Here is a 26,061-nt window from a genome sequence, read left to right as displayed (position 1 = left end):
TGAACAACTAAGTTGCCAGAACTACTGCATAAGTTGATGTTTCTCACCTCTCTCCCTTCCTGTCTGTCTGCCCCTATCTGTCCCTCTCTCTGTCTCTCTGTCACTAATATATATATATATATATACACACACACACACACACACAATTTATAATATGTCATAATAAACACACACAGTTTTCCCAAGTATATATAGCAAAGCAAGTAAGAATCTTCAGTCATCATTAAATGTAAAAATTAACAATGACTACAAAAAAAGCAACCCACCTAATCTTGTAATAATAACTATGTTACCACTGTACAGGTACGAGAATAAGCTATGGGAAAATGGCAGAGAATTCTATCTTCTTCATCCTCATCCAATCCCACAGACTTAATTGATAACCTATGGAGAAGAACCCACACCATGGATTGCTCTGCTCTAAAGATTTAATACCATCAGATTTTCCTAGGAAACATATAACAGACTAGATACACATTTTCTAAAATACTTATTTATAATCTACAACAACAGAAGAACTAAAAAACTTAGTTTAAAAAATAAAAAGCAAATAAATCTTCATTTATAAGCTATATTTAAAAGGAGAATTAATCATTTGTAAATGCTATTTTATTAGAAAAGCTTATAGTGTCATATGGCTTTATAACAAGAAATACACTAAAACCTGCAGTTAAATCAATTATTGTATTATTCAGAAAGTTCTAAGAATTCAACTTTAAGATTTATCTCTTTTAGCAATGTTAAGCCTGACCAGTGGTAGTACAATGGATAAAATATCAAATGCTGAGGTTGCTGGTTTGAAACCCTGGGCTTGCTTGGGCAAGGCACATACGAGAAGCAACTGCTACAAGTTGATGCTTCCCATTTCTCCCCCCCTTTCTCTTCCTCTCTCCTCTCTGTAAAGTCAAGAAGTAAAATCTTCAATAAAATTAAAAAACATTTTTTTAAAAGAAAGGGGAAATTCATATTAGGAAGAGAAAGACAAAGAGTAATGAGAAACAAAAAAATGTAAGAAAAACAAGAGAGGAAAAAAATGCAGATTTTAAAAAAATTTTGGACAATATAGTTTATTTTCCCATAAAAGTACTACCAGAAATATATGCTATTCTTAACTTAAAAAAGAGAGGGAGATTTGTTTAAGGGCGCCTCAGAGAAGGTCTTAGAGACTCCCTAGGTCTGGGTGAATGAGTTGCTGGGAAATGGTTTTCTTCAGTCCCTCTACCATTTCTTTGTTGATTAACCATATAGTGGTCTAAACTTGCCACCTTTCGTCAGACTCCATTGTGCTCACAGATACCTCCCAATCAACAGTCCAATGCTAAGCACTATGGGAAAGTGAGAGGAATAGAAATGCCCTCCAGCTGTGCCAGAGGTTCCCAGGTTTTGCTGTAGGTCACATGTCTAAAGGGGTCTGTATCTGAGGCCATGCTCTAAAAGTTTATTTTAAAATAAAGTAAATTCCTGACCAACTGTTTATCATTATTTAACCTAAAATGGCATCCGGTGAAAGAGGAAATTGGCAAAGTGTAGCCTCTAATAAGCTGAATTGATTTCTTTTTCTTTTTCTCATAATAACAGCTTTTTGATTGGTAAGATTAAGGAGCAGCTTTTCCTAGTACATACATTTGGGACAGTAATCATGCCATCTCTGTATGACCATTATAAAGTTCACCTTTGCTTTGATCCTGAAAACACTGTTAGGTTTTACTAAAATGTTTCAGAATACGTCATAACTAAAATGTAACATATACTGAAATATTTTTATTCAAATAGAATTTATTAATGCTATAAGCACACTAAAATTTACCCTTTATACTAGTGCTGAGAATCAAGTAGAATATTCTTTTAAAGTTGTACCTCTCAGATATATGTAACAGGCAAGTTTCAGAACAGACTCCCTGGGAAAGCACCACGGCCGGCAACCTAGCCACGCAGTGCTCTGTGCCTGCCTGCACTCTTCAGTTAGACGGCTGGCTGCAGTACTAATCCACTGTAAGAATCTCACAGATTAGACAAGCCACATATATACAGACACATGCATACATGTCATTCATATATAAATATTTATTTATAATTACCATATTAAAAGGATGAGATAGAGTTTGTTTTTTTAACGTAAGAGGAATTTTTAAGTAAAAATTAAAAATTGCATTTAAACTACTAAACTTCTTTGGCTTATCTAAAGTTACGTTATACTTTTCAATTAGAAAGGATCTACATGTTCCTTGTAGAAAGTGAATAAAATTCAGAAAAAAATTAAAACTACCTATAACTTCTCAGAAATAAACACTTTGATATATTACCCTTCAATTTTTTTCTAGAGATGTTACTATATTTTCATGTTTTCAGAATGCAGTTAAACTGTCATTAAAACAGAATCCTTGCAAAACATTTCCAAGCCTAAATCAACTGCCAAATTATTTTAGTTGGCAAAAGATTCCAATACAACAAATAGGTAGGGCAGTCTGAGAAGATCATTATGAGATTTAACCTATGTATCTCTCCTCAATTATATTGCCCTGTAGAGTAACTTTTAAAAACAATCTTTAGTCCAATATTAACAAGTCTTTCTTGCTATTTTTTAGGATAAGCTATGTATGCCTGATGTGTTTTTTAAATAAGTTACTCTACTAAGAGATACATCTTAAATTTAAAATCAAAATACTTTGGTAGAAGAAATATAAATTGAACACCTACAGTATCGACATTTTAGTTTCCATTATAAAACAAAACATAATTACAGTGATGATGCTAGAAATTATAATGAAGTCCTTTGGTATATAGAGCAAGTTCTATTATATTTTATAATAGGGACTATAATCTGTCATTTTCATTGTTCACCATTCTACTAAACTCAACCATACTTTGTAAGTTATAAATCCACACTTGAAACAAACGAAATCTGAAAAACAAGTCTTGTTTTCTCTTACACTTTCATGACAATAATGATTCTAAATGTGGTAATTTATTTCAGTTTGTTACCATGGACATAAACATCAATTTAAGATCACAAATCAAGGGAAAAATTCAAAAGCATTTATAACAGATTTAGTAAGTACAAAGCAACTTCACCCAGAATGACACAGAAGGAACAGTTTAGTGCACACACTGTGCCTTTCATTACAAAAAACTAAATACTCTTTACCCAATTACTTTCTGATTTTGACCACCTAGTAATTGCTCCAGGTCCCACTTGAGCTTGTCCCCAATAAAGTATAGGAGTAGATGTGGCTACACAAATCACTATTTGGCCTAATAAAAGATTTATAGAAAGGACAGATGAAACTACTATGTGTCAGCAACAATTTGGGGGCTATATTTCTGAACATTAAAAATAACTGCTTAGACTTTTAATAGAACCAGAAGATCCAATGGATAAGGTAAAATTTACAATAAATATATAACATTAAAAACTACAAACTTAAAGTGCAAACCATGCTATGTGCAAAATAATTTAAGCAATGCCAAAAAAAAAAAAAAAAAAAAACCAAACATGCACCAAAAAGGGTTTATGAAGCTACACAGCAATATTTTTTAAAATAAACAAATTAATAAGGCTAAGAAATATAAAAACTGACATTCAAAAATGAAAATACTCTTTAGAAAACAGCAAGGAACTTAACTTTTTTAATTAGTTCATTTCAATTAATAGGGTTTGTCTTTTAAAATAAAGCTATAATTATAAAAGGATTTTAAAGTTATTTTTAAAAATATATATGCTTTAGGCCCTGGCCGGTTGGCTCAGCGGTAGAGCGTCGGCCTGGCGTGAGGGGGACCCGGGTTCGATTCCCGGCCAGGGCACACAGGAGAGGCGCCCATCTGCTTCTCCACCCCTCCCCCTCTCTCTCTGTCTCTCTCTTCCCCTCCCGCAGCCGAGGCTCCATTGGAGCAAAGATGGCCCGTGCGCTGGGGATGGCTCCTTGGCCTCTGCCCCAGGCGCTAGAGTGGCTCTGGTCGCAACAGAGCGATGTCCCGGAGGGGCAGAGCGTCACCCCTGGTGGGCGTGCAGGGTGGATCCCGGTTGGGAGCATGCGGGAGTCTGTCTGACTGTCTCTCCCCGTTTCCAGCTTCAGAAATTAAAAAAAAAAAAAAAAATCAATAAATAGTTAAAAAAAAAAAAAAAAAAAAAATATATATATATATATATATGCATATATATATGTGCTTTAGCCCTGGCAAGTGGCACAGTGGATAGGGTATCATCCCAGAGTGCCCAGGTTGCTGGTTCGATCCCAGGATCATGCACTTGATCCCAGGGTCACCAGTGGGAGCCTGACTCAGGGCACATATGAGAAGCAATCAATGGCACAACTAAGTAGAACAATGAATTGATGCTTCTTTCTTTCTTTTCTTTTTCTTTCTTTCTTTCTCTCTCTCTCTCTCTCCCTCCCTCCCTCCCTCCCTCCCTCTCTCTTCCTCCCTTTTCTTCTCTCCCTCTCCCCTTCCTCTCAAAGAGAAAAAAAATTAAAATAGTATTTATATGCTTTAGCCAAGACACCCCAAAAAAGAATGAGTAGCATTTAAAAGTTTCCTACACATTATGTAATAAAGAAATTTCTACGTAGATCACATAATATTGTTACCCCATTAACCTTCTCTGGTATGTATCATGTGACCTGAGGCTTCATTGCAACCTAGGCTCCTATCCAGCTTACTTAATGGTGAATAACCAGTTCCTGGGCTGAGGCAGACCAGTGGCTTAACAGTTGAGAACAGCAGTTGTCCAAGTAGTAATGAAGAGGAAGGTGATAGTGCAAAATGAGTCTTCATCTTAGGAACCTCATTAATATACTAACCTGTTCATTGTTTACCTCTGACTTAAGAAACAGTAAATACTAGAGGTATAATTTATTTCTCTTATTGTGATCATTTCATGGGTTTTGTTTTTTTTTTTTGGATAATCAAACATACTATTGATTAGTGGTTGCTTTTACATGTCTAATTTGTGTACTTGGGACAATTATATACACTACTTAAAGAGGCTATATTCCTTCCCTTCCTTTATGCCAAAGGAAGATGAAAAATAATAATTACTATATATAATAATATGTCTTTTTAAAAAAGATTCAGATCTTAAAACAACAGTACAACTTTTAGAAAACTGATCTTGTGCAAAAGAAACAAAAAAATAAAATAAGATCATGTTACTTTTACTTATTAGGTATAGAGACAATATTATAATGTTAAACTAAGTTGAGAAAATCATTTAACTATGGATTATGTATTATATTTTAGGTGGAAAGCTTATTGTGAGCTAGGAAAAAATTATAACTCATTCTGGAACATTTTAAGTGATAGATATAACTGTGTGTATGTTTACATAGGTCCCCAGAAGATACTCATTTTAAAATAAAATTGCTTTATACTGGGAATGAATAGAGATTTTTCAGTCAATTCATTACCTTTTTCCCTTTGGATTATTCTCCAAATAAATTATTTTCCATAGGAGGTGAGCTGTGAAAGGGATCCTTAGAGACCATCTGCCAGTGGTTCTCAACATGAGGTGTGGCATGTCACCCTACAAGATGCTTGGAGATGCAGGGATGTTTTTGGGCGTGATAATGATTGAGAAATGCTATTGGCATTAGGAATTCTAAACATCCTACAATGCACAAGAGAGCCCTTTATAATGAGGAATTATCCAGCCCAAATGCCAGTAGTATGCCCACTGAGAAATACTGACTTGATTCTGCACTTTGATGCAGCCACTTAAGCCCAGAGATGTTAAGTGACTTACTCAAAGACACAAAGCTGGATCTAAAACTTAGGTTCTCATTCTCTCATTCTATATCTCTTTCAATAATTAAATTCTCAATGGAAAGAGATAGAAGAACCAAGACTCAATTGTATATAAATATGTAAAAGCACTGTCAAACCACTGGGCATGAATCAATATTTGAAATTAAAATAAAACTGCAATTCACTAAAATATTTTAAAAATAAATTAAAAACAAATAAAATTAAAATATAATAAATACAATCTTATTTTGTTCTAAAAAAGAAATAAAACTGCAATTAACTAGAATTTTTAAATCCATCAAAAATAAAAGGAGGAAATCAACTGATTTGTCATGGTTACCAAAGAAAACCTTTTCTCAGAAGGTGATCACTGACAGGCGCGTCCTGGCATCAGTTCAGTTACTGCTCAGCAGCTCCTTACCTCCTTGTGATTGTATCTGCCATCACCCTTAGGTAAAGGATCATTCCTTTTCCCCTACATTGTTCTAAAACTGAGGACTACCTAAACAATCTTCAGAACAATTCAAAATAAAAACTTTACTCTTCAAAAGACCTTTCATTAAATGTTTAACTTCTACATACAAGCTGCAATTAAGTTTTTAAAATTACATTAGAACGAGTAAAGTATACGAGGAAAATTTTGCAGACATACTAATATGTTAATATGTCCATGTACATAGTGTGGACACACACACTATATGTCTCTGTAGTTCTCCGAAGTTCTCCCAGTTTGGCTTTTGCTTGACACTATATACATGGGTGGGCAAAAGTAGGTTTATAGTGAGCATGTGAAACAAAATTTATTCCTGAATTATTATTTATTTAACTTGCATGTTTTTTTCCAAACAACTGCAAACCTACTTTTGCTCACCCCTTTATAAACCTACAAAAACTAAGTTATATTTACTCTTTATTCTTCTAAAATTTCAATAGGGCCATAAAACATTTCTGATTCTTTTTCATATACTGTGTTATACTTCTTAGGCAATCTATATTTAATAGTAATAAAAATAAAATAGGAACAGAGAGATATTTATTTTTATACATCCTTCCCTCCCTCCTTCATCTCCGTCTCTCTCTCTCTCTCTCTCTCTCACACACACACTCTCTCTCTCTCTCTCTCTCTCTCTCAATACAATTCCCCCCTACCACCACCACTACAGCATGCAACATAAATTAGGTAGCAAACTGTATGGAGGCTGAATCTAAAAAAAATTTGTGAATGACCTTAAAATGAAATTATATAATGCTTTTAAATTATTCAAAGATATATTTTGTAATCTATTTTCCTGAAGCTCAGTTATTTAAATACAGTTTCTCTTTACAATATTCTGAAGGTTTCCCTGTGTCCTTTTTTGAGTAGGAAAAAGGTCCTTTTTTCCTACTCAATCATCCTAAAGAAATTAATAATCTGTTGTTTTTTTCCCTAATTTTCCTTTTTTTGTTTGTGTGTGTGTTTTTCTTTTCCTTTTGTTTTTTTTAAATGCTTCTTATGTGTCCCTTGCCAGGATTACTGCGACAATTTAAAAAATACACTGTTGAAATACAATTAAATATAAGTGATGTGTCTTTTGTTAAGGTCATAAATTTAATCCTTTTGTTAATTAAGCATGCAATTATTATTTCATCATATCCACAAAGTCTAGGATTAGATAGTAAAAAATATTTTGTAGGCAGTCTAAAACAATGATGCAAAAAAAAAAATCATTATTATAACTAAAAGCATGCTATTTCAAACCAGCAAGAAGTTCTGCCAAATAGATGCTTTGCTATTTGCAATAAACATCTAAGGAACAATCAATACTGTTAAGATTGTACTATACCCAAACTATCAGGGGCCTCTGCTGATGGTACCTTCTTCGCTGACTTCACAATGGCAATCTCAGGTTTGGGATATCTGCATGCTAAAAATATTTTAAAATCAAAATGTATTCAAACAATAAAGTAAATTAAATATGTGCAAATAAAAAGTGTATATGAAATTTTGAAGTGAAGCATGCTGGAATATAGGCAGTCCTCGCTTTGCACAGTAGTGTGGGGCCATTAAAACGACAATGCAAGCTGAAACTGTGCAAAATCTTAATAACCAATGGAGGAAATTACAATTGTTCTGTGATCTTTTATATTTTTTTCAAACATTAAAAGCTCTCTCATAAGAAAAAAAGGTCTGGCCCTGGCCGGTGGCTAAGTGATAGAACGTCGGCCCAGCGTATGAATATCACCGGTTCAAATCCTGGACAAGGCACACAAGAGAAGCAACCACCTGCCTCTCCACCTCTGCCCCTCCCCCTTCTCTCTCACTCTCTCTTCTCCTCCCATAGCCATGGCTTGACTCGTTTGAGCGCATCAGGCCCATGAGCTGAGGATGGCTCTGTGGAGCCTTCACCTCAGGCACTAAAAATAGCTGGTGGCAAGCATGGCCCCAGATGGCCAGAGCATCGGCCCCGAGATAGAGGTTACTGGGTGGATCCCAGTCGGGGTGCATGCAGGAGTCTGTCTCTCTATTTCCCCTACTGTCACTTGGAAAAGAAGGGGGGAAAAAAAGAGGAAAAAACAATAGGTTTGCAACTATGTATGGTGATGGATGTTAACTAGATGTATTGTGGTGATCATTTTGCAATATACACAAATATCAAATCATTATCTTGCACATTTGAAATATAGTGTATGTCAATTATACCACAATAAAAAGATTTTTAAATTTTTCTACTGACAGTTACAACTATAAAAGAAAATTCTGAAATAGTATAACTAATGTTTATTCAGTATACCATAATTTAAAATACTAGAAATGCTGATAAAGTTTTATTCTTTGTAAAAAAAAACAAACGACCAAAAGTAGTTTCAACAGTGTAGTACTCTTCTGCTCATCATATAACACAATATGGAGCAAGCATCACATTTTATCCTTTGTATTTTCAATGTCATAAAATATCTCTGAGAGTTCTTTAGCGTGACGTTTGAACCAGAACCAGAGTCACTTCTTGAACATGCTCATCCTTTTCACCACAACCTCCTCACTTCTGTCTGTAATAGGTTCACCTTCTCCAGGCTCTCCTCGCTGCACTTCTGCAGTCTTCCAAATGGCAGCAGTTCAAGGCAGTGTCAACATTCTCCCATCCTGGAGAACTGGCTCAGAAGAATGCTGCCTCACCCAAAGCTCTGCGCCCCACCCCGGGCAGTCCACAGCCAATAGCTCATTTTCACAGAGGCAGAGGCCCAGACCTCTCGCTCAACTCCGGACAACTGTGAAGGGTCATTCTATCGCTAGAACTTCCACAGGGTCAGGTGAAGTTTCCATTTAGACTGTATCACTTTACTTCTACCTCTGCCCAAACCTTCCTCTTCCCCTCTTTCCTAAGGTAAGGATTCCAACAGCACTCCCCAATAAATTTCTTACATCCTAAAGGAATTAATAATCTTTGTTCCTTTTTTTGTTTTGTTTTTCTTGTTAAACTTTCTTTGTTTGTGTGGTTTTTTGTTTGTTTGGTTTTGGTTTTGTCCTTGTCGCAGAGACGGCTTCCCAAGGAACGTGACAGAAGTAACATATTCTCAATGACTAAGGGGGGCTGGGGGGTACTTACTGCACTATACTTAAAACTCTTCTATAATTTCGAGATTGCTTCAAAACTTAAAAAATATTATAAAGTGGGGAAAACACAATTACAATAAAAAGTTCTCTTTGTATAGCTATAAAATCAGTGTTGACAATTCACATTTTTTCTAATGTCTTTAAGAAAGTCCTTTGAGCAGAAAAAAAAAATGCTCGGATAATGTTTTTCAAACCATAACATCTTTCTCACACACAAACGCAAAGTTTGCCAGCTCACTCAAGGTGCCACATCTTACGTTATCACTTTCACATCTGTTTGCTGTTTCCTTCCACAACTCAAGCATGCCTGAGTTTATCTATGCGACCTCACCTCTTTCCCACCTTAAAACCAAAAACAAAACCATTACTCAGAATATGGCCCCTGGACCTGCAGCATTGAAATCACTAAACTTGTTAGAAATGCAAATCTCAGGTCCCACCTCCAACCTACCGAGAAACAGAATCTGCATCTCAATCAGATCCCGGATGACTGTTCTACTTTGCACTGTGGTGTGTAGATAGCTACAAAGAACATTGTCACCACCCTAACAGTGAAATGAAGTCACATCATCTTCAAACTCATGACTTATTTCGAACTGAACTCATAAGAGAACTGAAGTCACCGAGCACTTCCCTGGCCTAAACGGAAAGAGGCAGGTACCTGCAGGGACAGAGGGGGGACGTCAACACTTGCTTACGTGAGGTCGATGCAAGCAGACACCCTAAAAAGGGTACAGTTAGACCAGTACGGGAGCAGGTGCAGCAAAGTGTGGGCTGGCACGACAGTGAGAAGGGGCAAGCATACACATAAACTGGGGCAGTCCGCACTTTCTGGAAGAGCCCTTCACCAGAAATCCCACCAGACACACACACAAAAAAAAAATGGTAAGAGAGGGGATCTTTAAGTGTCCATTTTGTTGCAGACCTTCAGTAGTGGAAAAGCGGACGTGCAGAATGGACATGAAATTAATTCTACTTAAATCCTTTTTCAGTCTCTCCTATGAGTCAAAAACCTTCATCTGTGAGAAGGGCAAAAATACTATCAGGTAGTATGACCCACCATCCAGGGAATATCTCAGGTTAGCATTGAAAGTCCCGTATCCCAGGAGAAGAAAAGAGGAGTTACCAATCATCTTGATTTCTATAAGCTTCTTACCAAAGCAAATGAAAAGATCTTCGCTGCTAAACAGCCTGCATATATTCTTCACAATGCTGCTAAAAGGGGGTGTGATTTGCTTACCTGTGATATTATATTTTTCTCTGATGAACTAGAATTCTACACAGGACTGTCTGTAACAAGAGATGAGTATGCTAGTAACAAATATTTAAAATAAGTTCAGATTTCTAACCTAGGAGTAAAGAGCCAATCTCAGTGGTACTCAAGCTACTCTAGTAGTACTATCCAAAGTTCCCTTTGAAGAGCTGAATTGCTCTTATTGATACTCCTTCCTTAGCTGACTAAAATCTGGCTTCTTCCCACACAGTTCTTATAAAACTGCTTCTGACAAAGACATCAGTCTCTTTCGTGTTATTAAATCCTATGCGCCTTCTTTTTTTCCTCCCAGTCTTCCCCTTACTATGTAAGGCATCAAATCATTCGCATTCTGTCTTTTCTACTTAGCTTTCGAAATACACTATTATTTTTCCTGTCTTTGTGGACACTCCTCCTCAGTTTCCTTCCAGTTCTGGTTCTTCTTCCTCTTCCCTTCCAAAAAACACTGGTGTTTCTGAGTTCTCTCCTGGATCCTCTTCTCCATCTATATACAACAGTTGACACCCACACTTACATCTTTAGCCTAAACTTCCTATGAGTTTCAGATTTATGTTATAGGCGCACATGCACGCACACACACATACCTAATTACCTGATATCTCCATTCACATTCACAAAGGTATTTTAAACATGGCATGTCCAAACTTGACATTTTAATTTCCACCCCCCACAATCTATTTTTCCCCAGACTTCAACCTTACAGTTAACAGGACCATCTGTTAATCACTAGTGAGAAACCTAAATCCTCATTTTCTATTTTCTTTCCCTTAATAACCTGCCCCTTTGTAACCATCAGCAAGTCCCATTAGTTCACTCTCAAATAAATAATGCCCTGAATCCATCTTCTTTTCTTCACCCCCACGGCCACCCTGTCTAAGCCACCATCATCCCCGGCTGGCCAAGACTACTGGAACAGCTTCCTAAGTGGTCTCCCAGCTTAAGCATGTGCACCGTCAATCAGTTCCATTCGCAGCCCAAGTGCTCTTTAAATCCCATGACTTCACTCCCATGTATAACCCTCAAGTGGCTTCCCTAAGGATTACCTGGAAAGGCCTTGACCAGTCTGGCCTCTGCCAACCTGCTCATCTCACTCCCCACTCCATAGGTGCTTTCTGTCCCTACTCTACGCCAAGTCCACTCCCATCTCAGGTTCTGCTATTTCCTTTTCCTTCTTCTCACAATGCTCTTCCTACAGCTGACTGAACGACTTCAATCCTTTCTTTTCAGCTTTACCTGTACAAAGGCCTTCCCAGATCACCTAATCTAACCTGTCATTCTGTTTATTCTACAACCACAGTCCACACCTATTTTATTTACTATGTCACTCATATCTTTCCTCTCTTGAAAGTGTAAGCTTCATGAGAGTATCATGGCGATTACCGTATTTCCTCATGTATAAGACACTCCATATATAAGACACACCTTAATTTGAGGGCCTGAAATTTGGGGAAAAAAATAAATTACATAATTATTGAACTCAAGTTTTATTCATCATGGAATTCATACAACTCCTCATCACTGTCAAAACTCCCATCCATTAGCTTGTCCTCATCTGTGTCTGATGATGAATCCCAGTCTTCATATATTGCCTTGTCCTCAGTTCCATCTATGGCATTTGAAATGCCACACTTCTTAAATGTAAGTTAAAAAAAAAAAATCTACAACCACTGTATAAGACACACCCAGTTGTTAGACACCCAAATTTTTCAGAAAAAGATGCATCTTATATGTAAGGGAATACAGTAATTTTCTGATGTACCTCTAGCAGTGACTGTTATGTAGTTTGGGGAGTAACAAATATTTGTTAAGTAAACAAATTTTAAAGTTTGGAAAGCTTTTCTATGAATTGTAAGTTAGATATTTTTTATAAAGCTCATTCAAAAATTAAAGGTTAGAAATTCATGACAGGAGTCCCAAATACTAGTTTTCTGACCTTTCCAAATTCCTCAAACAATTTATAAACTTTTTTTGCACAGTGATTTTACTGATTTCCCTTATTTTCAAAGTAACAATGTCATATTTGCTTTTGTATTGAATGTTGTATGTTGTACAAACATACAAAAAATAGACTAAGATATGTGACTTCCACTGAGCATTTGAAGTGTAACTTATTTTCCCAACATGTATTGAAAGCTCCAGGTATAAATATCAAGGAAAATATAATAAGAAGAACAGGGATTTTAGAGTTAAACAAAGTCATGTTAAAAACTATACTCTGCCACCCAGTTGCAGGATCTTGGGAAACTTCTCTAAGCCTCAGTTTCTTAATCTATAGAATAGAGATCATTCCTCCTCTCTCTAAGAGAAATAAAATAATTACATAAAAACTGAGTGTAATATGTTGACACATAGCAATAGTTAATAATTGCTAAGTGATTATAGTAAAGATGGTGTTAGCAGCTGCAGAATGTCTTCTATAAAAAAACGAACCAGGCCCTGGCCGGTTGGCTCAGTGGTGGAGCATCGGCCTGGCGTGCAGGGGTCCCGGGTTCGATTCCTGGCCAGGGCACACAGGAGAAGCGCCCATCTGCTTCTCTACCCCTCCTCTTCTCCTTCCTCTCTGTCTCTCTCTTCCCCTCCCACAGCGAGGCTCCATTGGAGCAAAGATGGCCCGGGCGCTGGGGATGGCACCTTGGCCTCTGCCCCAGGCGCTAGAGTGGCTCTGGTTGCGACAGAGCGACACCTTGGAGGGGCAGAGCATTGCCCCCTGGTGGGCAGAGCGTCGCCCCCCTGGTGGGCGTGCTGGGTGGATCCTGGTCGGGCGCATGCGGGAGTCTGTCTCTCCCCGTTTCCAGCTTCAGAAAAATACAAAACAAAAAAAACAAACAAAAAAAAAACGAACCATTTTACAATAGAAATTCAGAGGTTGTGTTATAAAATCCCAGCTGTATTTTAAAGTACAATTTTTTTAGTAATATAGTGTACTAAATAATCTCTAAAACTCAGAAAGAAAACAGAAAACCTAAACTAAACCAAGTAAGAACATTCTAATAAAAATTTCCCTGAAGCTTTAAGGTCCAAAAATAGTAATACCTCAGTTAACTGGGTGCTTACAACAATGATTCTTTGTACAGCTACCACCCCGATTATTAGCAAAAGTGCTCACAAGATTTTCAATATGAAATCTGAAGAGTTAAAGATCAATAACAATGCGATAGATGCAACTGGCTAGCTGGAAAGACAAAGGGGGGAGGGGTCTATGACCTTGAAATGTGTATCAGGATTAAACCCTATTGAGAAGCATAGGGAGTTCAAAACCATAATGATAACGAAAGAAAAAGAAAAAACACTATGGAAGAGTGACAAAGAGCAGACATCAGAAATAATAGCCTGACCAGGCGGTGGCACAGTGGATAGAGCAACGGACTGGAATGTGGAAGACCAGGTTCAAGACCCTGAGGTCGCCACCTTGAGCGCGGGCTCATCTGGTTGGAGCAAAACTCACCAGCTTGGACCCAAGGTCACTGGCTCAAGCAAGGGGTTACTTGGTTTGCTGCAGCCCCACAGTCAAGGCACATACGAGAAAGCAATCAATGAACAACTAAGGTGTCACAACAAAAAACTAATGATTGATGCTTCTCATCTCTCTGCATTCCTGTCTGTCCCTATCTATCCCTCTCTCTGACTCTCTGTCTCTTTAAAAAAAAAAAAAAAAAGAAATAATAACAGAGATGCCAAGAAACAGACCTCCTTACACAGCAGAAAAGAGTTTACCACAACCACAAGGGATGAATGAGAATAAGGTTGAACAGTCTGTGGGCACTGGTGGGTGGGGGAGGGGTATGATAAGCCCAGCACATTTCACTACCACTCCAACAGAATCCAAAAAGCCTGCCAACTGAAATGGCACAGTATTCTAGCACGTGGTATGATGACTAGTATGTCTACAAATAGAATTAGCCCCAAAGAAAATTACTGTATTAAAATACAGTATATAAGGGCTCTGTCATCTAGTAGAAGCTAAATTGTGCTCATTATTCTTTTACTAAGAAAGAGAAAAATGAGGTATGCTAATGTGCTTCCAACAAAAGCTATCAAAGTCAATGTTTCAGAGTTTAAGAGGAATGATATCTTGTGACCTGCAAAGTCCTTTATCTCTCATTTACCAGATGGTGTGAGGTAACTGAGCTACTATATTTTAACATCCAACTTCTTGTTTTTAATGTGGATGTTTTCATTAACTTTAAGCACACATCAACCTATATGTCAAAGACAAGTGGAGAGTCCAATAAATCTACATACTAATTAATTCAGAATTTAAGAAAAATGCTAATAAAATCTTCACTCAGGGAATTGGTCTCTATCTGTTTCAGTTAGCTTTACACTGACATGCCAAAGAAAACCAGACAAAGTGTGGATACCCAAACTCAGCACTACTTTTAGAAAAAAATGAAACTATTAATGGTTCAATATCAGGTCATCCCTAGTATTTAAGATCATCAATTATCTTTAATTGCAACTGACCTTCTAGTTGACACTATAAATTGCAGACTTTATATTATTTCAGTTTTCCTATCCACAAATTTGTTTATAAAAATGTCCTTGTCATGATTAATGTAAAAAGGTAGCAGTAAGTGACTACTGAGATGAACACCACCAAATAATTACTGGTGAATTAGACACTATAGCAAGTTTAACTTTTTCCTAAGTGTCTAATATTTAGAATTTAGTCAAGAACTTAGCTGTAAAGAGACATCACAGTCAAGAAAAACAATGGTCACAAAGCTCATTTACTTAATAAAGAGATGAGGAGTTTGATAGGGATGTAAGGAGTTGCTCTTCTGTCCTTACCCAGAGACAAATAAATGTAAAATAAAGCAATGAGCTAAAAGCAAAGAGAATACAGTGATAATAGCAAGTATCAATGTATGATGGAAGAGAAGGTAAGAAAAGGCAGCCCTGGCCGGTTGGCTCAGCAGTAGAGCGTCGGCCTGGCGTGCGGGGGACCTGGGTTCGATTCCTGGCCAGGGTACATAGGAGAAGCGCCCATTTGCTTCTCCACCCCCCCCCTCCTTCCTCTCTGTCTCTCTCTTCCCCTCCCGCAGCCAAGGCTCTATTGGAGCAAAGATGGCCCGGGCGCTGGGGATGGCTCCTTGGCCTCTGCCCCAGGCGCTAGAGTGGCTCTGGTCGCGGCAGAGCAACGCCCCGGATGGGCAGAGCATCGCCCCCTGGTGGGCAGAGCTTCGCCCCTGGTGGGCGTGCCGGGTGGATCCCGGTTGGGTGCATGCGGGAGTCTGTCTGACTGTCTCTCCCCATTTCCAGCTTCAGGAAAAAAAAAAAAAAAAAAGAAAAGGCAGAGGACTGAAGAAGAAACAGCCTACAGAATTTCATATAAAGCAATGGCTCTCAACCAAGACAATTTTGCTACCCTCCTCCTCTTCCCCATCCCTTATCTTCTCTATGGCATATCTGGCAATTTCTAGAAACATTTTTGGTTGATAGAATTGGGGATGAGGTTGGTAGGAGGTGCCTCTATCACCTAGCAGGTAGAGGACAGGGATGCCACTAAATATCCCCTGTGGAGGATAGCTCCCACTACAAAGAATTATCCAGCACAAAATGTCAATAGTGCTAATGTTGAGAAATCCTGACATGGAGGAAAAAGTCCCATATAGTTCAATATGTAAAAGTAATCACTGTATTAGCACTCAGCATAAGAACTAATGCTCAATTTCTAAAACAAACTACTATATAACCTAATATGGTAATGGTATGCATTGATAGAGAAAGATGCAATACAAGATTTGTAACAGAGCCTGACCAGGCGGTGCTGCAGTGGATAGAGCGTCAGACTGGGGTGCGTAGAACCCAAGTTCGAGACCCCAAGGTTGCCGGCTTGAGCGTGAGCTCATCTGGTTTGAGCAAGGCTCACCAGCTTGAGCCCAAGGTCGCTGACTCGAGCAAGGGGTCACTCGGTCTGCTGAAGGCCCATGGTCAAGGCACATATGAGAAATCAATCAATGAACAACTAAGGAACCACAACGAAGAACTGATGTTTCTCATCTCTCTCCCTTCCTGTCTGTCCCTATCTGTCCCTCTCTCTGACTCTCTCTCTCAACAAAAACAAAACAAAACAAACAAAAAAAGATTTGTAACAGAAATGATTCATTTTTTAAAATGTACTGATAGAAAGGGACAAATGATAACTATTAGGTATGGTAGTAACATGGAATACCTCCTCCTAATTTACCTTCCCTTGAACACAGACTGGCCTCAGTGACTTGCTCAACCAATAACATGCAACAGAAATGACATTCTGGCACTTCCAAAGCTGGGTCATAACAAGTTGGGTGGGAGGTTGAATAAAGGCCACCAAATATGTCCACATCCTAATTCTCCAACCTGTGAATATGTTACCTTACATGGCAAAGGAGATTCTGCAGGTGTAATTAAATTAAGGCTTTTGAGAGAGTCCAATTATCCAGGTAGGCCCTAAATATTCTCATAGGGGTCCTCAAAGGTGGCAGCAAAAAAAAACAACAATGAAGGAGATGATGTGACAATTGAAAGCAGAGATTAGAGTGATGTGACCAGGAACTAAGGAATGACAAGAGTTGGAACAGACAAGGAACAGCTTCTTCTGTGGAGCCTCCAGAAGGATAGAATTCTGTTGGCACTATTATTTTAGCCCCTTAAGTTTCATTTTGGAATTCAAACCTCCAGAACACTAAGACAATAAATTTGTGTTGCTTTCAACCACTAAATTGGTGGTAATTTGTTATAGCAGCAATGTAAAATTAATACAAAGCCTAACCTGGCAGTGGCGCAGTGGAGAGAGCATAGGACTGGGACACGGAGGACCCAGGTTCGAAACACTGAGGTTGCCAACTTGAGCGTGGGCTCATCCGACTTGAGCATGAGTTCACCAGCTTGAGCGAGGAGTCGCTGGCTTGAGCGTGGGATTATAGACATGACCCCATGGTCACTGGCTTGAGCTCTAAGGCCACTGGCTTGAACAAGGGGTCACTCGCTCTGCTGTAGCCACCCCACCCCCCTACCCCCTGGTCAAGGCACACATGAGAAAGCAATCACTGAACAACTAAGGAGCTGCAACGAAGAACTGATGCTTCTCATCTCTCTCCCTTCCTGTCTGTCTGTCCCTATCGGTCCCTCTCTCTGACTTTCTCTGTCAAAAAAATAAATAAATAAATAAAAGGAGCCTGGCCAGCCGGTGGTGCAGTGGATGGCATGTCGGACTGGGATGCTGAGGACCCTGGTTCGAGACCCTGAGGTCACCGGCTTGAGTGCGGGTTCATCTGGTTTGAGCAAAAAGCTCACCAGCTTGGACCCAAGGTCACTGGCTCAAGCAAGGGGTTACTTGGTCTGCTGAAGGCCTGCAGTCAGGGCACATATGAGAAAGCAATCAATGAACAACTAAGGTGTCGCAATGCGCAACGAAAAACTAATAATTGATGCTTCTCATCTCTCTGTTCCTTTCTGTCCCTGTCTATCCCTCTCTCTGACTCTCTCTCTCTGTCTCTGTAAAAAAAAAAAAAAAGGAAAAGAAAAATAAAAAACGAATACGGTCTTAAGCTTCTATCTAGCCCTCTTGGACATTTTCTCTGGGAGTCTTGGTCAATCATCCAGCTATTACAGCATCCTGAGACTGTTGTACTGGGGAGATCACATGCACCTACTCTGGTCAGCCATTCCACTGGAGCTCAGCCTTCCAGCCAGCCATCTCCACCAAAGGGCCAGACATGAATGAAATTCTCTTGGACCCTGTAACCAGCCCATTTTCCAGCTGAAGTTTATAGAGTGACCTTCATAGACACTGCATGAAACAAATGAATCACCTAGCTGAGCCCTGACTATACTCCTCAACCACAAAATCAAGATATACTAGAAATTGTTTTAAATCACACCTAACTCCGGACATCAAGTTTTATGTAAGTGATGATTAAAAACTGTTAAATAGCATATATTCATTGTATAATGGAAAAGAGAAATCTTAGTTGTTATCTGTTATCTACTAACAGTAATCCCTAGTAATAGGGGGTCACTCCAATATACCCAGTAACTGAAGTATTCAGAGTTAAGCTTGTGGGAATATACTGTTATAATTAGGTTCTTTCCATATTGGTAAATAATTGTAGCAAAGCTTCATTTAACTTTTCTCGGCCCAACATATAGAAGCTCTCAGCTTATTAGATATCTCTCACTCCTCCTGACTCAATTCACACTTTAGACCCTCATCTTGGCTCTTGTCCACTGGCTGGATCTGGTTGAGGCTACACTTCCCTTATTCCTTTTCCTGTTTCAACCAAGGCACTGAAATATCTTCATTCACATATCTTAATTGGGAGTAGGAAATGTTTTACCCCACCCTCTTTCTTATTCTCTTTGAGCAAAAGCAAATTTCTCTCTAGTTCATCCCAGAAGTTAGTAGCTTAACAGAGTTGCTACTTTCTCACATAACCCATAACAATAGGCTGAGAAAAACGGAGATACTCTCCTTAATAGTCCAATATCCCTAGCAGATCAGAGCTTCATGAAAAGTCTTGTTTTTAAATATTCTATGTAACCACTTTAATATCAGCTTTTTACCTTATGCTATATGACAAGTTCTCAGAATGAAACTCCTCATCCTACCTTAAATAATTACAAAAGTGAAAAGGTGAGGAACAACCAGACTATAGTTTAGCATTGCACGGTGTGTCTATGTGGATGTAGATGAATGGTAAAAAGCAACCTAAATGTACACAGTTACCACTCACACAGTGAAACAGAAAAATGCAAGCTGATTAAAATCTGACACTGGTAGGAAAACTGCTCTGTGCACCTCAATATATCTACTTGTTATATATAAAAAGAATCTCATTTTAAAAATACCTTCAGTACACATTTAACAAAAATATATCCTAAGCTCCTTTTTTTCAAATCAAATCTTTTATTGTGCGTCCCCAAAAGCCAACTCTTGCCTGACCTGTGGTGGTGCAGTGGATAAAGCGTCGACCTGGAAATGCTGAGGTCGCCAGTTCGAAACCCTGGGCTTGCCTGGTCAAGGCACATATGGGAGTTGATGCTTCCAGCTCCTCCCCCCTTCTCTCTCTCTGTTTCTCTCTCTCCCTCTCTCTCTCTCCTCTCTAAAAATGAATAAATAAAATAAAAAAAAAAAAGCCAACTCTTATCTATGTAATTATCTGATAAACATTAATTACAATACCTTAAATAACTGTGGAAGGCAGACTCTAAGATGTCCCCCAGAGACTTCTTCTACCAGCTGGTTTTAAACCCTGTATAATATCCTCCTATGATGTACCAGGGCAAAAGAGATGGAATATCTCCTCTGAGATTGAGTAATTAAAGGTTGTGGCTTCCAGCTTAGGCTCTGTCATCACCTGTTCTGGAGGAAGCCAACTGCCACATCTGGAGAGCACTTAGGGAGCCCTGGGGAGAGGCCTGCAAGGCAGGCCAACAGCCATGTGAGCGAGCGTTCTTGGGAATGGGTGCTCCAGCCTCCATTAAGACTCCAAATGATGCAGCCCCAGCTGAAACTTTGACTACAACTTCACAAAAGACCCTGAGTCAGAACTTCTTACTAAGCTGCTCCAGGATTCCTGATCCTCAGATTCTTGATCCTTGAGACAATACATGTATGTTTCTTTTAAGCCATTATGTTTCAGGGTAATTTGTAATACAGCAATGTACCTATCACTAATACAATGAGCAATACCATTGCCCACCCTTTAAAAACCAAACTGCTATACATTTGACCCTCAGTATCTGTGGGTTCCGCATCTGAGGGTTCAACCAACCACAGATGAAAAACATTCAGAAAAGCCCTGGCCGGTTGGCTCAGCGGTAGAGCGTCGGCCTAGCGTGCGGAGGACCCGGGTTCGATTCCTGGCCAGAGCACACAGGAGAAGCGCCCATTTGCTTCTCCACCCCTCCGCCGCGCTTTCCTCTCTGTCTCTCTCTTCCCCTCCCGCAGCCAAGGCTCCATTGGAGCAAAGATGGCCCGGGCGCTGGGGATGGCTCTGTGGCCTCTGCCTCAGGCGCTAGAGTGGCTCTGGTCGCAATATGGCGACGCCCAGGATGGGCAGAGCATCGCCCCATGGTGGGCGTGCCCGGTGGATCCCAGTCGGGTGCATGCGGGAGTCTGACTGTCTCTCCCTGTTTCCAGCTTCAGAAAAAACATTCAGAAAAAAAAAGTTATGTGTTGCTGACATGTACAATGTAGACAGGCCTAGGATGGGTGCATCTGTACTGAACATGTATCGAGTTTTCTTCTTGTCATTATTCCCTAAACAATACAGTATAACAACTATTTACTCAGCATTTACATTGTATTAGATGTTATAAGTAATCTAAAGAGGATTTAAAGTATACAGGGATGATGTGCAGAGGTCGTATATAAAGTAAGCCATTTTATATAAGGGACTTTGAGTGTCCACAGATTTTGGTATCCAAGTGGGGTCCTAGAACCAGTTTTTATATAGTAAATAAAAATAGAAACTGTAATTGCAAAAAGCTGGAGGCAAATTTGTTTTAATATCCTGGCTAAAATTAAAAGGCAACTATAATAATAGCTTGCCAGCCCTACTTGTAAAAGCAATATACTAACAATGTATATACTATCAGGAGAATATGAACTGTTTCTGGAAGAAGATCAGGTTGAGTGGGCAAGCTGATAACACATCAACTTTTTTGAAATTAGGGAGGAAATCAGTTTGTTACTTAAAAATCACAATATCCTATGTAGCTATGATAAGACAACCCACAAAGTAGTCCTTATCGATTATAAATTTATTCTAATGCTTTATCTTGTCACAGACTATATCACATGCTGACTGATAAACACATAAGCAAGATAAGGGCAAAGGTATCAAATTTCAGCAGTAGATTCCACTGACTTATCAAAGCATGTTTGGCTTTTTTCCTTAATGTTTCCACAGAAAGTCCCAAACACTTCACTAGATCATACAAGCAACCTTTCCAAGAACACATAAGATTTCCTACAATAAGAATAAGCCCTTTAAACAGAATTTATTTCATTCAAAAAAAATGAAGTACACACATTTAATATATGAGCTGGGTATTTAAAAACATTCAAAAGCAACAAAAGAAAAACATAGGAAATTTTCATTTGAGAAAAGAAATGTTGATTTCAGCAATGGAATGAGCTGTCTTCCTTTGCAACATAAAACCCTCTTTACCTTAAATGATTAATAAATAAGTAATTTATTAGTGATGATGCCAGGTATTTCTATAGTAACTATATGTGTTAATATTGAAAACAACAAGGAACACTAAGACTGTCATAAAAATTAAAGGAGCAGCACTTTGGTTCAAGTGTCATTTGAACCACAGGGCAATAATTTAGTCATCAACACTGGCAAAAATAATTGATTTAAACTCTTAAGTTCTTTAATTTATAAATAGGAGATAAGCATTTGACTGCCACACTGTTTCCTATATCCTTACCTGTTTATCTTGAACAAAGAGGACAAATCACTAACTCCTCTCTCATATAACTTACATACTTATTAAGTATAATTGATGCTAACTGATCTCCATTGACTGAAGTTTACAGGTCCTTTCCAGCATACTTAAAGCCACGCTGAATTTAAAAATAGTATCTTCACTGGAAAATGGAGTATCCCTATTGCTATGTGCAATAAGCATGAAGTAAAATTTAACCAGGATATGCTTTTTCAAGAACTAAATTAGGCCTGACCTGTGGTGGCGCAGTGGATAAAGCGTCAACCTGGAATGCTGAGGTCGCCGGTTCAAAACCCTGGGCTTGCCTGGTCAAGGCACATATGGGAGTTGATGCTTCCAGCTCCTCCCCCCTGTCTCTCTCTCTCCTCTCTCTCTGTCTCTCTCTCTCCCTCTCTCTTTCCTCTCTAAAATGAATAAATAAAATTAAAAAAAAAAAAAAAGTAACGTAAAAAAAAAAAAAAAAAAGACCTAAATTACATTAATAGGGCCCTCTAATCTTGTAGCAATGGTAATGCAGAATTTCCAAGAAATTATTTAGAAAAGGTCAAATGTGTGTTCTAATAGTCTTGCCCATGGAGAAAGAATCCTAAAACTAATGCGTCAGCATATGGGTTTATATTGTTTTTCAAAGAGCCCATTTTCAGACTTGAATATTTTAAAACCACATATTGAGTATAGACATCGCTTACAAAATATGCTAGCATCCGATTATGACTTTATATAACTGTGTATACATATAAATGTGTATTAAATGATTACACATTTAATAAGTGATTTGATTGCGATGTTACATTTTTCCTCTAAAAGCACTGTGGGTAGACAATGTCTTGAATCATCCAACACTGTAAACTACTCCACAATTCCCTGAACTGAGGGGAAAAAAAGTGGTTAAAAAGCACAATTACTAAAAAGTTTCTGAAGAAGTAACACAGATAAGTCATGCTCATATGAGATAGATAAATCTTTCCTCCATTCCTGTGCACAGGCAGAAGAAACACTTTCAAGTGCCTGTGGCAAATCAAATGTCATGTTCCAATTCAATGCGCTGTAAATTTAAGAAATCTATAGAATGCTTAAGTACCTACCAACTTTTTTGGGGGGGAGTAAACTTAATTTTCAAACATATCAGAATGTAATCTAAAATAGTAGCAATGTATTTTGTCTGTATTACCATATTTAAGTGGAAAATAAATTAAGATTGAATGATTTTATCTTTGGCTCCTTTCACCTTTTCGATCTTTATAAATTTTAAGCTTTTTCAGCTGGACTCAAATTCTGACCTACCAACATTCTGCACTGGTTTTAAAAATATCCTCTTTTAACATGCTGGCTTAAAAATAGCTTTGCTTTTACCGTTCCAAATTACTTTTGAGCAGAAGTCTGCTTTTTCTTGTGGAACCACAGATTACCAGAAAGAAATAAAAATTAAAAAAAACCTTCTTGTTTACTCCATTCTTTCGACCTCTGGGGAAACAACAAAAACTGGAGTTTAACTAGCGAAGCACCGAACTTATATGGGCTTGCAAGTGTGGACTGCAGTTGCCGGTCTGATGCATTCTTTCCGTTTCCCAGGGAAATGTTTCCTTTGGCCGCTCAGATTCATACAACTAGACGTGCGTGTGCCAACAAGCTGCCGAGAGCATCTCAGCCTTATGAAGCCACATCCCTTCCTACGGGCACCCATCCATCTTCCTTTCAGAAACATTCAAGAAAGTTTCTTCTTGCCTCGTGGATTTTTAGCACTTTGGAAGGAGGCAAGCATGCCACCTGCACGGCTTACACGTTCACAAGAAAAACGCATCGAGGACTTAGAGGGCTGGGGAGGCGAGGCACACAGCAAATCAAAACAAAGTCAAGACAGCATCGGTGGGCAATCTGGGCTAAAGCTCGGGCTCCTAAGGCTGGGAGGTCCCGGCCAGCCAGGAGTTGGCCCCGGCTGCCTGGCTCGAGAAGCGCCAGTCCTGCCTGCCCCCCACCGCCCGGGGACGGTCAGGAGGCGGAAAGTTCCCCCCCTCGGACGTCCCAGGCGCGGGGCCAGGCGGGCGAGGGGGGTCGGGAGCTGGGGGCGCAGCGGAGGTCCCGGGCCGAGGGGCGGCAGGGCTCGCCGGGCAGGCGGGGCAGGCAGGGCGCCGGGGCCCCGGGCACGCCCCCGCTCGCCCCTTACCTTGGGCGATGGCGATAGACTCGAAGCGGTGCAGCTCCTTGAGCAGGCAGCTCCTCTCGGTGGAGTGCAGGCTGTAGATGAAGTCGCGCGCGCCCTGCGCCGTGTTCAGCGCCTCCATGGGCTCCTTCTTGGGGTGGGTGCCCAGCCCCCGGGCGCCGCCGGGGGCCCCTCCGGGGAACGCGAGCGCCAGCAGCCCCCGCCCGCAGCAGCACCGGGGCGGCAGGCGGGGCGCGGCGGCGGCGGCCGGGCCCGGCCTCAGGCTGCGCGCGGTCCGGCTCCTCAGCAGCGGCAGCAGCCGGGACATGGCGGGCTGGGGCGCGGGGACCCCCGCGGCGGTCCCGGGGGGCGATCTCTGGCGAGGCGGAGGCTAGAAGGAGCTGGGCTCCGCCGACCCCGCCCCGATGTCCTCCACACGAGCAGCCGAAGCGCCGGGCACCATGCACTCCCCGGGCCCGCACGGCTCCCGCCTCCTCTTCCGTCCCCGTTCCCTTCCAAAAAGCCCGCGGCGGCTCCGGTCCCTCCGATGAGAAAAACTTTATCGGAGGCGATCGGGCCGGGAGAGCTCCTGGAGAGGGCGGGCGGCCGGTGCGGGCGGGCGCCTCCCGGCTGGGGAGGAGCGGCGCGGGCGGGCGGGCGGCTTCTGCGTGGGTTTGTGTCTGTCAGTCGGCCTGTCCGGAGGGATGAGTCAGCCACGCGCCGCCCTCCTCCGGCGCCGCCCTTCTCTCCCGCCGGCTTTCCCACCCTCTAGCCCTCGTTTCCACTCCGAACTGCTTCCGCGCCCTCAAAGCGGCCGCGCTCCGTAGCCGCAGCCGCCGCCGCAACCCCTAGCGGCGGTTTGAGGAGTAACAGGGCGGAGCGAAGGGGAGGGGCGTGGCCGCGCAGGCGCAGTCCGCAGGCTTGCGGGCCGCTCTCTCTCCCGTGCCGGGAACGTGCACATGCGTGCTCCGGTGCCGATGCGTGGAAATAGAGGCAGAAAGGGAGCGCAGCCGTTGTGCTGACATCCATCACTTTTAAGTCCAGCGGGGGAATTGGCGAGGAAGAGCTTTGGACCCCTCGCCCCACCCGGTAGTAAGGCTGTCAACTCGGCCCAACTTAGCGCCCTGCCTAAATCTGGGGCTCTTTCTAAACAATGCCCCAGCAAGCGGCCCCTTTCTCTCGGGTGCCAGCCAGGCCGCTTCGGGGAGCCGCGCTACCGCTCCCAGCCTCGGAGGTCACAGCTCCCTACTCAGGCTTCCGGCGCTTGAAGCAGCCAGGCTACACTCTTTGCCAAGACAGCGCCCACCGTGGCTTCCGACAGACAATTGGGTCTCTGAGACTCCAGTAAGAGGGCGACGCCAGTTCTACCCCTTTCCGAGGAGTTTGAGACTGAGCTCTTGACACTGAGAGCACCCTTCCTCGTCCTGATGTCAGCAGCTTGCAGATTAATGCTGGAGCGCTGGAAGCAGGAATGTCACAGACCTTTTCCGGGTGTTTGTCAAGGTTTGTTATCTCTATGCCAAAACAGAAAGAACTCCGCGATGTTCCACTATTTCCAGATGTCTATGTCCGAGGCATCTTTAGAGGCCCAGCTCTGATCCTACTCCAAGCTTTCCTTCCTTTCGCTCTCCATCTGAACCTGTCTTAATGACACTTAGGCTACCTGTCTTAGAGAATAGATCCACTTAGAGACTAAATCTGCTCAAGGGTAATCAAAATCTAAATCCTATCCTTATCGGCTGCTGCAGCCAACCCAAGCCCTTCCATGGAATAGGCATGCTATTAACATGTAAGTGTTCATATAAACGTGAATCAAGGGAGGAATGTTGTCACTAAATCCTCCTCCTTTCTCAGTGGTTCTCAAAGTATGAG

At 40.8% G+C, this 26,061-nt stretch overlaps 1 protein-coding gene across 2 annotated transcripts in view; it reads right to left on the bottom strand.

The window, feature by feature from the left end:
• The window catches only part of TMEM65 (transmembrane protein 65), a 44,541-nt gene extending 19,521 nt beyond the window's left edge, over positions 1-25,020 (bottom strand). The window contains exons 1-2 of one of the 2 annotated variants that reach the window (XM_066265712.1): positions 24,214-25,020; positions 7,563-7,643 (exon numbers count right to left, since the gene is read on the bottom strand). In XM_066265712.1, coding sequence (XP_066121809.1) covers positions 7,563-7,643; positions 24,214-24,517 — 385 coding nt within the window. In that variant the 5' untranslated portion in view covers positions 24,518-25,020. The remainder of the gene's footprint in view (positions 1-7,562; positions 7,644-24,213) is intronic. The other variant, XM_066265713.1, reaches the window with a different exon arrangement.
• Between the last annotated feature and the right edge of the window lie 1,041 nt (positions 25,021-26,061).

The sequence above is a fragment of the Saccopteryx bilineata genome, chromosome 3, assembly GCF_036850765.1.
Source record: "Saccopteryx bilineata isolate mSacBil1 chromosome 3, mSacBil1_pri_phased_curated, whole genome shotgun sequence".
Taxonomy (NCBI): domain Eukaryota; kingdom Metazoa; phylum Chordata; class Mammalia; order Chiroptera; family Emballonuridae; genus Saccopteryx; species Saccopteryx bilineata.
Note: the sequence above shows the minus strand (reverse complement) of the source record. Positions and strands in the feature narration are given on the sequence as shown.